We start from the raw sequence: 15,418 nt of genomic DNA, 5'->3' as shown, positions 1-15,418 counted from the left end.
GAGACTTGGTCTCAAAAAAAAAAAGGAAACACATCTGACTGGTGTGATCTTGCAAGGAACACTCTGGACACAGCAGAGCTGGACGGTTCTACTCCAAACAAGCAGTCTCCAGGGGATCAAATTGTTTTGCATCGGCCAGACGTGGTGGCTCAAGCCTGTAACCCCAGTGCTTTGGGAGGCTGAGGTGGGAGGACTGCTTGAGTTCAGGAGTTCAAGACTAGCTTGGGCAACATAGCGAGACCCCATTAGCCAGGCGTGGTGGCACATGCCTGTAGTCCCAGCACTGTACTAAAAATCTACACGGGGCCGGGCGTGGTGGCACATGCCTGTAGCCCCAGCTACTCAGGAGGCTGAGGCAGGAGGATTCCTTGAGCCCAATAGATCACGGCTGCCACGAGCCGTGACTGTGCCACTGCACTCCAGTCTGTGCAACAGAACAAGACTCTGTTTCGAAAAACAAAAAATCATTTCATGTCTCCAGTTTCTCCACTGGCAAAAGACTCTGTCAAGGTAAAAAATGGTTCTGACCCACAGAGATCTAAGAAAGGAAAAAATATAAAAAATAGAAAATTTAAAAAAGAGATGGTCTCAGAATAAAGACCAACCTGGGTTATGGTCGTCACTCTTCCCTCACATCTTAGAAAGCTTTCTGGCCGCATCTGGCCAAAGGGCCGCCCTGCCCCATCTTGGATCAGTGAGGTGCCTTCGAACAGGCCACGTGCCCTGGAGCCGCTCCTGTCTTGTCCACCACAGCACGCTCAGTAGGGGAGGGAAGTCACGAGGTTTTAGTTCACCTGTCTCTGGATCAAGATGTGCCATAACTAGGAAGCCCCGGCCGCACCCAGACCCGATGTGGCCGTAAGGGGTGAGCTGGGAAGGCCCAGGAAAAGGCGGGAGGCAGATGAATGGAAATGTCATTCTGTGGCCACAGAAATGATCACAACGTTTTGTAACTTCCTACCAAGAGGCAGTCTTAGCTCCGCCCTTGCACCAGCGCTTGGCGATGTCACTTGCATCAATCAAGGCAACAGAAGCGAGCAGGAGGCCCACTTTCTTCTGCAACTGTGGACTTACCGGGCAAAGAAGTCCAGGCCTCCAGGTGTAAGATTACAGACACCCAGCCGAACCTATCTGTGCCTCAGACTGCCTGCCTCCAGAGACCCCTGTGGCCAAGGCCACCCAGACCAGCAGGTCCTTGCCAAGCTGTCAGCTGACAACGGGTTGGTGAGGCCGGCCGAGACCAGCAGAACCACGAACCAACCAAACGAATTAAAAGAAATAATAACTATGTCTTGTCTTAAGCCACTAAGTTTTGAGTGGTTTCTTCCTTTTTTTTTTTTTTTGGAGACGGAGTCTCACTCTGTTGCCCAGGCTGGAGTGCAGTGGCGCAATCTTGGCTCACTGCAAGCTCTGCCCCCTGGGTTCACAGCACTCCCCTGCCTCAGCCTCCCAAGTAGCTGGGACTACAGGTGTCTGCCATTGGGTGTTTTCTTAAATAGCAAAAGAAAACTGACACAATCATAAACAGAGCAAGCAAGAGAACTTGGCAATTATTTCCTGTCTACTCACTGTTCTTAAAAGAGTTAAATTAAGCATAAGATGTGAGCAAATTCTTTTAACATCCTAGAAAAAAAGCTGCTACTCAGTGTTCACAAAGCAAAGCTAACCCACAGGAGCCGCCTTCCACAGTGACCACAGGAAACCAAGGCAGCAAGTGGGACACCAGCCTCCAGGGCACTGTGCCAGCCGTGCGCCTGTGTCTGCGACTGCCCTGGTCCGTCACTGCCACCAGCTGGCAAGACACCCACAGAGGACAGCTCTAAGCCACAACTGTGTACGCAGACAGCTGTGCAGGATTTTATTACTACAACATTTTTCCTTTTTTTTTTTTTTTTTTTTGAGACTGAGTCTCGCTCTGTCACCCAGGCTGGAGTGCAGTGGCACAATCTCGGCTCACTGTAACCTCTATCTTCCCGGTTCAAGCAATTCTCCTGCTGCAGCCTCCCAAGTAGCTGGATTACAGGCGCCCGCCACCACGCCTGGCTAATTTTTGTACTTTTAGTAGAGACGGGGTTTCACCATGTTGGCCAGACTGGTCTCAAATTCCTGACAAGTGATCCACCCACCCTGGCCTCCCAAAGTGCTGGGATTACAGGTGTGAGCCACTACGCCTGGCCCGTTTTTGTTTATCAATAAAAATTTACTTAATGTTGAACTCTCCACACTTCAAATGGGTAACTCCAGTGTCCTTGATGCTCCTGTGACATGTTCATGACTTCTTTTGGGTGTGAGAGTCTAGAATGTGGGTGGTCTGGACAGGAGGGGGAGGGAAGAGTGCAGAGCAGGGCAGGGTAAAGGGAGCCCCTAGGATGTGAAGGCCGCCCTGCATTTGTCAGACTGGGAAACACCCACTCCATCAGATGGACCCTGGTGTGGGCGGCAAGCCACCCAGGTGCCGAGGCAAGAGACCGAGGGCACGAGCTGTTCCAGTGTAATAAAATACATAAAATAAGAATAGTTATACTAGATATAGATCGTAGATATGATTATATATGAGTATCATTCATCATTAGTTTGTAGCAATTACTCTTTATTCCAATATTATAATAATCCTTGCTCTATAATCACAACCTAGGAAAAAACCAGGCCATACAGAGATAGGAGCTGAAGGGATACAGTGAGAAGTGACCAGAAGAGAAGAGTGTGAGCCATCTGTTATGCCCGGACAGGGCCACCAGAGGGCTCCTTGGTCTAGCGGTAACGCCAGCATCTGGGAAGATGCCCGTTGCCAAGCGGACCACGGTCTAGCGGTAGCGTCAGTGTCAAGGAAAAACACCTGCTACTTAGCAAACTGGGAAAGGGAGTCTCCCTTTCCCTGGGGGAGTTTAGAGAAGACTCTACTCCTCCACCTCTTGTGGAGGGTCTGACATCAGTCAGGCCCACCCGCAGTTATCTGGAGGCCTAACTGTCTCCCTGTGATGCTATGCTTCAGTGGTCACGCTCCTAGTTCGCTTTCATGTTCCATCCTATACACCTGGCTCTGCCTTTTAGATAACAGTAGCAAAATTAGTGAAAGTACTGAAAGTCTCTGATAAGCAAAAATAATGGCATAAGCTGTCTCTCTCTCTCCCTCTCTCTGCCTCGGCTGCCAGGCAGGGAAGGGTCCCCTGTCCAGTGGACACGTGACCCATGTGACCTTACCTATCATTGGACATGGCTCACACTCCTTACCCTGCCCCTTTGTCTTGTATCCAATAAATATCAGTGCAGCCTGGCATTCGGGGCCACTACCGGTATCCGCGTCTTGGTGGTAGTGGTCCCCCAGGCCCAGCTGTCTTTTATCTTTGTCTTGTGTCTTTATTTCTACACTCTCTCGTCTCCACACACGAGGAGAAAACCCACCAACCCTGTGGGGCTGGTCCCTACACCCTGGCTTTGTAGACTGGAGCCTGGGCACGACTCAGCTGCTGTAGCGAATTGTGATCCTCTGAACCCAGCAAGGCATCTGCAGGACATCTGGTCCAGTCTCTTCATTGAGCCAGTTCATGAAAAAGAGACTTTTCTGAGTGACATGCTAATGGGCAATATGAGGACTAAATGGGATGGTCTCCGGCTTGGACAAACCGACAGTAAAAGCCACTTTGGGGGGAAAGAAACTTTTCTTTTTTTCTGAGACAGGATCTCACCCTGTCGCCCAGGCAGTGGCATGACCTCGGCTCACTGCAGCCTCCACCTCTCTCGGGCTCAAGCGATCCTCACGCCTCAACCTCCCATGCAGCTGGGACCGTAGGTGCATGCCACCACACCCAAATAATTTTTGTATTTTTTGTAGAGACGAGGTTTCACTTTGTTGCTCGGGCTGGTCTCAACTCCTGGGCTCAAGCAACCCTCCCACCTCCGCCTCCCAAAGTGCTCGGATTACAGGCAGGAGCCACCAGGCCTGGCCAACATAGGAAGAAATTTAAATTTGAATTGAATATTAGAAGAGATGAAAATTCATCAACATGGAAAGACAAAGATCATTAACTAAAGCCAAACCAGAATGAAAGCCGTGTGCACAGTGGGGTCTCACGGTGGGAACACGAGGGGCGTGTGCAGGGCTCCATGGCGCGGCGACGCCCCATGCTCCTTTTCCGGGGGTTCATTCAGCGGAACATGAGCACCTGGGGTGCTTTCCAACATGTACATGAGTTTAACAATAAAAAGGTTTAAGGAAAGAAAAATTCATATGTTTTGATATAAACAGAACATCTGGAAAGATCTATTCTAAGGTGTTGACAGTAGTAATCTCTAGGTAGGGCCGGGCGCGGTGGCTCACGCCTGTAATCCCAGCACTTTGGGAGGCCGAGGCGGGCAGATCACGAGGTCAGGAGATCGAGACCATCCTGGCTAACACGGTGAAACCTCCTCTCTACTAAAAATACAAAAAATTAGCCAGGAGTAGTGGCGGGCGCCTGTAGTCCCAGCTACTCCGGAGGCTGAGGCAGGAGAATGGCGTGAACCCGGGAGGTAGAGCTTGCAGTGAGCCGAGATCGCGCCACTGCACTCCAGCCTGGGCGACAGAGCGAGACTCCGTCAAAAAAAAAAAAGAACCTCTAGGTAGTAGTGATACGGCCTTCTGTAATTTTTGCTTATCAGTATTTTCTAATTTTCTTTTTCTTTCTAAATAATTCTAGCTATGAAATAATTTTCTACCATATATATTTTGTAATAAAAATGGTTATATTTAATTTTTTAAAGGCTGTACAAACTTCCTGATAAAATGGCAAATCAGGCACACACATGTGGGCCAGGAACAGTGGCTCACGCCTGTAATCCCAGCACTTTGGGAGGCTGAGGCAGGCAGATCACTTAAGGTCAGGAGTTTGAGACCAGCCTGGCCAACATGGTGAAACCCCGTCTCTACTAAAAATACAAAAATGAGCTGGACGTGGTGGCGCATACCTGTAGTCCCAGCTACTTGGGAAGCTGAGGCAGGAAAATTACTTCAACTTGGGAGGCGGAGGGTGTAGTGAGCCGAGATCACGCCACTGCACTCCAGCCTAGGCAACAAGAGTGAGACTCCATCCCAAAAAAAATAAAAATAACACACACGTGAATGGGCTCCTCATGGAAGTCATCACAACAATGCAGAGGGAAGAGCTTCCAAAGGGTAAACCCAGAAGCGAGGGGCAGGAGGTGCGCGCAGACGCAGAGAGCAGCAAGGCGCAGATGAGAGGCGGAGCTGGCCGTGGGGAGACTACCGATGCTCAGTTTATACTCCAAATCCCTACACCGAGAGGCCTAGCACATCAACTACCTCTGCCAGCAGGAATGAGGGAAAGGAGGGCAACCAAAAGATGTCCCACACCCACCCACCCACTACATGCCATCCTCAGCCCCACCTGGCAGAAGACCCTGAGAGGTAGAGGCAGGCCCCTGCCTACAGGACCCTGAGAGCTAGGGGAAGGCGCTGTCCTGAACTGTGTCCCCCGCAAAATTCCTATGTTAAAGGCCTCACCCCCAGGGTGACTGTATTTAAAGATGGGGTCTTCAGGAGATAATTTAAATGAGGTCATATAGATTGGCCCTCATCCAGTAAGACTTTGACCTTCTGGTGGTTTTTTTTTTGGAGACAGGGTCTCTATCACTCAGGTTGGAGTGCAGTGGCACGGTCACGGCTCACTGCCGTCTCCAACTCCCGGGCTCAGGTGATCCTCCTGCTTCAGCCTCCTGAGTAGCTGGGACTACAGGTGCTCACCACCATGCCCAGCTGGTGGTGCGTTGTGTTTTTTGTAGAGATGGGGTTTTGCCATGTTGCCCGGGCTGGTCCTGAACTGGGCTCAGGTGATCTGTCTCCCTCGGCCTCCCACAGTGCTGGAATTACAGGCATGAGCCACCGCGCCTGGCCGACTGTGACCTTCTAAGAAGTGAAAGAGAAAGATCTTTCTCTCTCCCTCCCTCTCCATCATGAGGACACAGCAAGAAGTTGGCCATCTGCAAGTGAGAAAGGGAGTCCTCCCAAAAGTGGAACCTGGCAGACCCTGATCTTGGACTTTAGCCTTCAGAACTGTTAAGAAAATAACTCTCTGCTGTTCAGGCCACCCAGTCTATGGCGTTTTGTTACGGCAGCCCGAGCAGACTAAGACACATGTCGTCTGGGGAGTCAGACCAGATCAGGAAGAAAGGCCTAGAGCTGAGGACAGTGAAGGTCCCAACCCAGTGCTGGACCACACCACCCCAGCAGCCACGACCATGGTGTCAGGGCTCAGGTGAGGTGACCTGGACACCACCCCGGCAGCTGCCGCCGCGGTGTCAGGGCTCAGGTGAGGAGAGTTGGATATGGGACTGGGCCAACCCCGAGGCCGCTTCCACCCAGATGCCTGGGTAGGTGACACGAAAGCTGGGCTCAGTTGGGATCAGAGCGGCCTCTCCCAAGGTCAGAAATAACCCTGGGCTCCCCGCAGTAGCCCTAGGTGCCATGAGAAAGCTACATGGACTTCTCTGACCAAGGGTCACTGCTGCCACACTACTCATTGCAGGCCATGTCAGGGCTCGGCTGAGGAGACGTGGACACCACCCCAGCAGCCGCGGCCACGGTGCCCCAAGGGAGGGACTTAGGCACTGCCCCTCTGGGCAAGAGTGGGGAGGTGTGGGGTGGGAGATGTCTGGAAACATCATGGACACATGCCCGGAAAACACGGAAGATGTGCACCAAGGTGCTGACAAAGGAAAAAGGAGAATGGAGGTGTGAACATCCAGCAGGAGGTCCAACTCAGAGACTCCTGCATTTCCAGACATGGCCGCCAGCTCTGTGGATGAGACAGGAGAGGACAGGGTACCTCACACCAGGAACCCACATAGGTCCATGTCTTGCTCTGTGATCGCAGAACAGCCTCTACCACCCTGATATGCAAGAGGCAGGTTAAAGCCTCAGGTCCAACAACAGCCTCCACAGCAAGAGAAGAAAGGCGGGAAGGAACTCAGGGCCAGGTCCTCCCAGGCAGCAGCTGCCTGCACACCCGTCCACCATGGGAGGTCTGACCTGTACCACGCAGGGTTTGGCAGTCTAGAGTCGTCCTCTGTCAAACGGTGAGAAAGTCAAAAGCTCATGCTCAGTGATATGCTAGGTCAGCATGAAGATGCCACACATGAGACACAGCAAGGATGAGACCAACGGGAAGACTGCCCCAGCCCAGAGCCCCAGAGCCCTCTGGGGAGGAAGAATGAGGATCACAGCCCGGGACTGCCTGGGGCTGACTCTGCCTTTATTTCACCCCCAGCAAAGGCAGGAGTGACACTGGCTCACAGCAGGAGCAGCTCTGCCACCTCCTAGCAGTTCCACCTACGGGCAGCAAAACAAAGCTGGCAGTTTGGGCAAATGTTAGCGTTTTCGCCAACTAACATTTGAATCGGACATCTGGTACAGAGAGGAGGAGGAAAACACTCACAGTTTCATGAAGATTGTCAAGAAAATCGCTGGCTCTTCACTTCATTTATGAAAGGGCAGCTCTCTGACATCCCTACCGCTCCCTCTTACATGAGAAATCACGGCCTTTCAGGACATGGAGCCACATGGCCGTGCAGGTACGGGGGGCCTCCCCGCAGCTGCAGCTGGGTCTTCTGGTTCCCATGCCATTTCTGCTTTTCTTCGCTCTCTACTTACACACACATTTGAGTCCAGTCTCAGAAGAACTGGAACTAGAAAAATTCTGACACTTGTCCCTTACTACGTTAATGCCAGCTGTGCCAAGGACAGCCCAACCCAAGCTCCCATCAGCCCCAATGGCACTGAGGCCTGAGCTTACCCGTGAGGGGCCAAGTTGGTCGTCACCAACACGGTCTTCACCCCCTCCACACCACTGCCGTCCACCGCAGTGTCCGGAGTTGTCACAACCACCACCTCCTCCATGTGCACACTCACGTCGGGAGTCGCCATGGCTCGCGGAAGGGGACGCCCAGGCCAGCAGCGTCAGTCCTCCAGGGTCCCAAGTCCTGGAGGAAGCAAGACAGGGCACAGGGATGGAGTCATCTCCACATCCACACAACATAGCACTCACAAAGGCATCTCTAATCAGATCCAATGACCCACCCTTGAGTCCCAGACTGCTACCTCCTGACAAAAACGAGCGGCAACAGAAGGGCTATTCCAGGCTCTGGTTCCGAGGGCGGTGTAAGTGCACTCCACCCGTTTTTCCCACTGGATAAGCCGAAACCCTCGGGCAGAAGGCACAGAGCCACTCCCTCCACATGGGGCTCAGAGCAGGAGGACAGGAGGGGCCTGGAATTCCAAGCAACTTCCCTGGACGCAGGCTCCCAGCCTGCCAGTTCTTCCGTCTCTCCTGGCCTGAACTCAAAGCCAGCCCCAATCCCTGAACTGAGTTTCAGGTGCAGAAAGCACTCCAAGAAGACCTCTCTGGTCTGCGGAACGGGAAGGGAAACTCATTCAAGACAGAAAGAGAGGAGGGAAATGCCCTGGGTTTTTTTGGTTTTTGGGGTCTTTTTGTTTTTTGGGGGTTTTTTTGAGACAAAGTCTCGCTCTGTCGCCCAGGCTGGAATGCAATGGCGTGATCTCGGCTCACTGCAAGCTCCACCTCCTGGGTTCAAGCGATTCTCCTGCCTCAGCCTCTCCAATAGCTGGGATTACAGGTTTCACCATGTTGCCCAGGCTGGTCTCAAACTCCTGACCTCAGGTGATCCACTCACTTCGGCCTCCCAAAGTGCTGTGATTGCAGGTGTGAGCCACAGTGCCTGGCCTGTCCTGGGTTTTAAAATTATTATTATTTTGTCTTTCCTGGCTTTGCCTTCAGCAAGTCCAACCCCTGCTAAAAACCCCGTGATAATGGCTGTCCTGGCCCAAAAAGCTTGGAGAGAAGGGAATCTTCCTCCTGACTAAAGGAATGGTGGCCCAAGAGCGTGGGGGCTCCCTGTTGCCCTCTCACTCTCCATCCCCTACCTAGCACAGGGAACACGAAAGCCCCTGGTTTCCAGCCAGAGGGCAAGGTGCCTGGAGTCAGAGTGTGGGGGAGGCCACGAGAGGAGAGGGGAGGAGAGAAGATGGCACACAGCTGTGTGTGAGCGCCTGGGTCATCCCAAGACAGTCTCTACGTGGTCCTGACCCTAAAGGGCAAAGGGAAGAAAACTGACCTACAGGATAGACCACTGCCCAGGTCTCAGATAGGCCCCAATGGCGCATGAGGCAGATCCACAGTGCACTGGAAAGTCTCTAAACTGGCCTAACAACACAGACACAGGAACGGGGTGCAAAATTTGCAGCCTGAACCTAACCAGGTCGATTTCTTGCTATAAAAAAAAAAAAAGTCTATATTCTCTGTGAAACTTAAACAAGACCCAGAGTCCATAGCATAGTAGTCAAAGCATCCAGAACACGATCAAACTACCTGGCAAAGATGGTCTGATTCTCAAAGGAACAAACACACAAGAGAAGCTGGCTCCTGAACACAGAATCCAGAGACTCTCAGGTGCTGTCGGACCAGCTCCAAGAGCAAAGCAAAATTCTCAACCAAGTGGAAAGAAAATCTTGGTATAGAAACAGGAGTTACAACCAAATGGAAATGTGAAAATTAAAAACTACAACAACCAAAAGAAAATATACAAACCTGGGATAGTCTCATCTACTCAGGAGGCGGGGCTGGAGGATCGTTTGAGCCTAGGAGATTGAGGCTGCAGTGAGCCATGATCACACCACTGCACTCCAGTCTGGGCAGCAGAGTGAGAACTCTCTCAAAAAACGAAAAAGAAAGAAAGTAAAATAGAAGTGACCAGGGGCTGGGGGAGGGGGTACAGGGAGTTGTTCTTTAATGAGTACAGAATTTCTGTTTGGGATGATGAAAAGCTCTGGAAATGGACAGCGGTGATGGCTGCACAATCCCTGTGGCTGTTCTGAATGGTGCTGAACCACACATTTAAAAATAGTTAAAATGGGCCAGGCGCAGTGGCTCACGCCTGTAATCCCAGCACTTTGGGAGGCTGAGGGGGGAGGGGATGGCCTGAGGTCAGGAGTTTGAGACCATCCTGGCCAACACGGTGAAACCCCGTCTCGACTAAAAATACTAAAAATTAGCCAGGCGTGGTGGCAGGCACTTGTAGTCCCAGCTACTCGGGAGGCTGGGGCAGGAGAACTGCTTGAACCCAGGAGGCAGAGGTTGCAGTGAGCCAAGATCGCGCCACTGCACTCCAGCCTGGGCAACAAGAGCGAAACTCCGTCTCAAAAAAAAAAAAAAAAAAAAAACAAGGGGGCGGGGGTGACAGGAAACCAAAACCCCCCCCCTGCCCCCCACCCTGGAAAAAAAAAACAAACCTCAAAAAAAAAAAAAAAAAAAAAAAAAGCTTAAAATGGTAAATTTTATGTTATGTATATTTTACTGTAATAAAAAAATTGTAATGCTAGTATAATAGAATGACTCATTGGGATTAGATATAGACTAGAAAGTACAGAATATAAAAACTTTTTAAAGAAAGAAAAATTTTCATGGCCAGGCATGGTGTCTCACACCTGTAATCCCAGGACTTTGGGAGGCCAAGGCGAGAGGACTGCTTGAGCTCAGGGGTTTGAGACCAGCCTGAGCAACACAGCAACACCCCATCTCTGCTAAACAAATAATAAAAAATAGCCAGGCATGGTGGTGTGCATGCCTGTAGTTGCAGCTACTCTGGAGGCTGAGGCAGGAGGATCGCTTAAGCCCAGGACGTCAAGGCTGCAGTGAGCCATGGTTGTGCCACTGTGCTCCAGCCTGGGCAACAGATCAAGACCCTGTCACAAAAAAAGAAAAAGAGGCCGGGCGTGGTGGCTCACGCCTGTAATCCCAGCACTTTGGGAGGCCGAGGCGGGCGGATCACGAGGTCAGGAGATCGAGACCATCCTGGCTAACACGGTGAAACCCCGTTTCTACTAAAAATACAAAAAATTAGCTGGGCGAGGTGGCAGGCGCCTGTAGTCCCAGCTACGCGGGAGGCTGAGGCAGGAGAATGGCGTGAACCCCGGGGGGCGGCAACCTGGCACGCAGTGGTCCCCTGCAGAGAGTCTGGCCCTGCGCTCACTAAGGGGAGGCATTCACAGCCCAGCCAGGCCTCTGCAATTATGCCTTCAATGCCAGAACTAACTCCCCTAAACTGAACAATCGATCACAAAATGTACCTTCAGGTCTCAAGGTTATTGCTAAATCTTACTCAACCTACATTTTCTAGCATGTGAACATTTTTCTGAATGTCTTAGGGAGAGGAAGTCTTCAGGAGAAAAGGTCCTCAGGCCACCCTAGCTTCTTTTCCTCCATTCCACAGGCTGCCTTTTGTCTGGGTATGCACTGGACCAGGGGGTTCTACTTCTTCCTAACTGGGCATGGGTCTCCACACAACTCCAAGGTAAAGGGCCACAGGCAAGATAAAGGGGAGAAAAGAAAGCTACGACTTCCTGGGCCACCAATCGCAAATGGCAGCCAGTCTCTGAAGTAACCCTAGACCAGAGATCCGAGGAACCAAGAAATGTAGGTGATCTGAACAGAGGGGATGGTGGTTAAACATCATGAAGGAAAGACCCAGTCTCAAAGAAAAGGAAGCAAAAAGAAACCGTGGGGAGCTGGGTACCACCCGCAGCAAAGACCCCACACACGTTACTGACGCCATCCTGGCCTGGGAGAGCAGTGAGTGTGGTGGACGGTGAGTGGTGGGGAGGGCTGCGGTAGGTTTGGGGTAAGAAGAGGCAGTGCCCAGAGCCCAGAGAACACCAGTTAGGGCTCCACATGAACGCTACTCAAAGTATTCACGGAACACATCTAAACACAAGCACTAAGGACTAAGTGCAAGAGACAAGAAAATATTTCCCGTTTCCTGTTTCAGGAGGGTATCGAAAATGAGTGATGGAAGGAAAATGTATTGTTTAAACGAGGAAAAAAAATTTTACAAATTAAGAACATCCTGGAACATGATGAGCCGTTTACTGTCACTCAATTTAAATGGCGGCCATCTAGGACAGAGCGCCTAAGGGGAAAGGGGGCTCACAGGCGAACCCCTCCAGCTGCTGGTGGGCACATTTCCCATTAGGGCATCAGGGTCTCTGAAGACTGTCTTCAGATGCTTTTAGCCAGAAAAGTTACAATGATGAATTCGTTTACATTGACAGACTTACTTCATATTTCTAAAATATAATTTTTTTCACTACCATAACTTTGTTGTTGTAGACTTAGGATTCAAAATAAAGAACTTTAAACAAACATGAACAAAATGCCACTTTAGGCCGGGTGCGGTGGCTCACACCTGTAATCCCAGCACTTTGGGAGGCCAAGGCAGGTGGATCATGAGGTCAGGAGTTCAAGACCAGCCTGATCAATATGGTGAAACCCCGTCTGCACTAAAAATACAAAAATTAGCCAGGCGCCGTGGCAGGTGCCTGTAATCTCAGCTACTCGGGAGGCTGAGGCAGGAGAATCACCTGAACCTGGGCAGCAGAGGTTGCAGTGAGCCAAGATCATGCCACTGCACTCAAGAGTGAGACTGTCTTTAAAAAAAAAAAAAAAAAAAAAAAGCCACTTCAAAATTTTACTTAGGCCAGGCGTGGTGACTCACGCCCATAATCCTAGCATTTTGGGAGGCCAACTCGAGCAGATCACCTGAGGCCAGGAGTTAGACCAGACTGGCCAACATGGTAAAACCTCATCTCTACTAAAGATGCAAAAATTAGCTGGGCGTGGTGGTGTGCCCATGTAATCCCAGCTACTCAGGAGGCTGAAGTGGGAGAACTGCTTGAACCCGGGAGGCAGAAGCTGTAGTGAGCCGAGATTGCGCCACTACACTTCAGCCTGGGTGACAGAGCAAGACCCTGTCTCAGAAAAAAAAAAAATTCAAAAATTCAAAAATTTGGCCAGGCATGGTGGCTCACACCTGTAATCCCATCACTTTGGAAGGCCGAGGCGGGCAGATCACCTGAGGTCAGGAATTCGAGACCAGCCTGGCCGACATGATGAAACCCTGTCTCTACTAAAAATACAAAACAAAAAAAAAATTGGCCGGGCGTGGTTGCGGGTGCCTGTAATCCCACCTACTTGGGAGGCTGAGGCAGGAGAATCTCTTGAACTCCGGAGGCAGAGGTTGCAGCCAGCCGAGATCGCGCCACTGCACTCCAGCCTAGACAACAGAGCGAGACTCTGTCTCAAAAAAATAAAAAATTAAAATTAAAAAATAAAAATTTCGGCCGGGCGCGGTGGCTCACGCTTGTAATCCCAGCACTTTGGGAGGCCGAGGCGGGCGGATCACGAGGTCAGGAGATCGAGACCACGGTGAAACCCCGTCTCTACTAAAAATACAAAAAATTAGCTGAGCACGGTGGCGGGCGCCTGTAGTCCCAGCTACTCGGAGAGGCCGAGGCAGGAGAATGGCGCGAATCCGGGAGGCGGAGCTTGCAGCGAGCCGAGATCGCGGCACTGCACTCCAGCCTGGGCGACAGAGCAAGACTCCGTCTCAAAAAAAAAAAAAAAAAAAAAATTAAAAATTTCACTTAAAATACTACTGATCTCCCGTGCTGACCTCTCGGGGTTTAACTCTCACTGAGGAGACGCTGCTTTCATAAGGGGCAACTAAAGTCATTTAAGCAGAGAGCTGCAAAGAGGCAACAGCCTCACTGCAGGCAGGGGTCCTCGTCACAGCTTCAGGGCTTTGCAGAGGATTACGCAATGTACACGCAGAAAACTGAATTCCAGCCTCTCCAATGGCAACTATATATATATATATATATATATATATAGTCCCATTTTTTTTTTTTTTTTTGAGACGGAGTCTCGCTCTGTAACCCAGGTTGGAGTGCAGTGGCATGATCTTGGCTCACTGCAAGCTCCGCCTCCTGGGTTCACACCATTCTCCCGCCTCAGCCTCCTGAGTAGCTGGGACTACAGGCGCCCGCCACCACGCCCGGCTAATTTTTTATATTTTTAGTAGAGACGGGGTTTCACTGTATTAGGCAGGATGATCTCGATCTCCTGACCTCATGATCCGCCCTCCTTGGCCTCCCAAAGTGCTGGGATTACAGGCGTGAGCCACCGCACCCAGCCTCCAATGGCAACTATATTAAAGGTTCAAAGCAGTATGCACAAAAGTTACCTCACAGAAAATAGTGCAAGTCCTTGATACAATGCTCTTTAGACACAGAAGCAGCACTACAGAGCATCTCACCCCATTGCCTTCCCAAGGACGAGCACCCCCTCCTCTCTCCACAGCCCCTTGTTTTTTTGAGATGGAGTCTCACTCTGTCGCCCAGGCTGGAGTGCAATGGCGAAATCTTGGCTCACTGCAAGCTCTGCCTCCCGGGTTGAAGTGATTCTCCTGCCTCAGCCTCCCGAGTAGCTGGGACTACAGGCGCCCGACACACCTGGCTAATTTTTGTATTTTTGGTAGAGATGGGGTTTCACCATGTTGGCTAGGCTGGTCTCGAACTGACCTCCAGTGATCCTCCCACCTTGACCTCCCATAGTGCCGGGATTACAGGTGTGAGCCACCACACCTGGCCTCTCCACAGCCCCTTCTGTGTTGAAGCCAAGACCCACCCAGCTTTGATCCCAACGCTTGGGTTCCCCACTAGTGCGAAGTGAGTTTCCAAATTATTAGGTAAATCAGATATGAGAAAATATTTTACTTACTTTTTTTTTTTTTTGAGACGCAACCTTGCTCTGTCACCCAGGCTGGAGTGCAATGGCACCATCTCCGCTCACTGCAACCTCTGCCTCCTGGGTTCAAGCAATTTTCCTGCCTCAGCCTCCCAAGTAGCTGGGATTACATGTGCACACCACCACGCCCGGCTAACTTTTGTATTTTTAGTAGAGACAGGATTTCACCGTGTTAGCCAGGCTGCTCTCAAACTCCTGACCTCATGATCCGCCCACGTCGGGCTCCCAAAGTGGTGGGATTACAGGCGTGAGCCATCACGCCTGGCCCAAGAAAATATTTTTAAACTAGTATTCTTGACCGGCACGGTCAACACTGATGTAATTGAAACTGTTATATTTGAAGTGTTAGCAAAGAAAGAGAATTCTGGTTCAACAGAAAAGTCAGTCACGACTTTTCAGTCATGCATGAATTATACAGTAACCAAATACATAACATGTCATGACTGACAACGGGCCCACAACAAATCAGCTCCGACCAACAGGGTCCACACCACCATGGGTCTACATAGACCCAGGTCCCCCCTGTGGCTCTACAGTGACTCGGGCCCCTGTGGGGTGGTCCCTGCGGGTCAGGTCCCTGAGAGTGGGTCCCAGTGGGGTGATCCCTGTGGGTCGCGTCCCTGTGGGGTGGGTCCCTCAGGGTGGGTCCCAGTGGGGTGGTCCCTGTGGGTCGCGTCCCTGTGGGGTGGCCCCTGCGGGTCGGGTGCCTGCGGGGTGGCCCCTGGGGGTCGCGTCCCTGCGGGTCGGGTGCCTGCGGGGTGGCCCCT

The 15,418-nt window shown here is 51.3% G+C and overlaps 1 protein-coding gene across 5 annotated transcripts in view; it reads right to left on the bottom strand.

The window, feature by feature from the left end:
- The window catches only part of GMEB2 (glucocorticoid modulatory element binding protein 2), a 40,505-nt gene that overhangs the window by 19,981 nt on the left and 5,106 nt on the right, over positions 1-15,418 (bottom strand). Inside the window, exons 1-2 of one of the 5 annotated variants that reach the window (XM_058432944.1) lie at positions 14,625-15,411; positions 7,788-7,974 (exon numbers count right to left, since the gene is read on the bottom strand). In XM_058432944.1, the coding sequence (XP_058288927.1) occupies positions 7,788-7,918 (131 nt within the window). In that variant the 5' untranslated portion in view covers positions 7,919-7,974; positions 14,625-15,411. Of the gene's footprint in view, positions 1-7,787; positions 7,975-8,092; positions 8,189-9,599; positions 10,124-14,624; positions 15,412-15,418 lie in introns of those variants that run through there. The other 4 variants (XM_058432945.1, XM_058432946.1, XM_032143089.2 and 1 more) reach the window with 4 other exon arrangements.

Source organism: Hylobates moloch, unplaced genomic scaffold (assembly GCF_009828535.3).
Source record: "Hylobates moloch isolate HMO894 unplaced genomic scaffold, HMol_V3 SCAFFOLD_21, whole genome shotgun sequence".
Lineage (NCBI taxonomy): Eukaryota > Metazoa > Chordata > Mammalia > Primates > Hylobatidae > Hylobates > Hylobates moloch.
The sequence above is the reverse complement of the archived record's forward strand: the minus strand, read 5'-3'. Positions and strand labels throughout refer to the sequence as shown.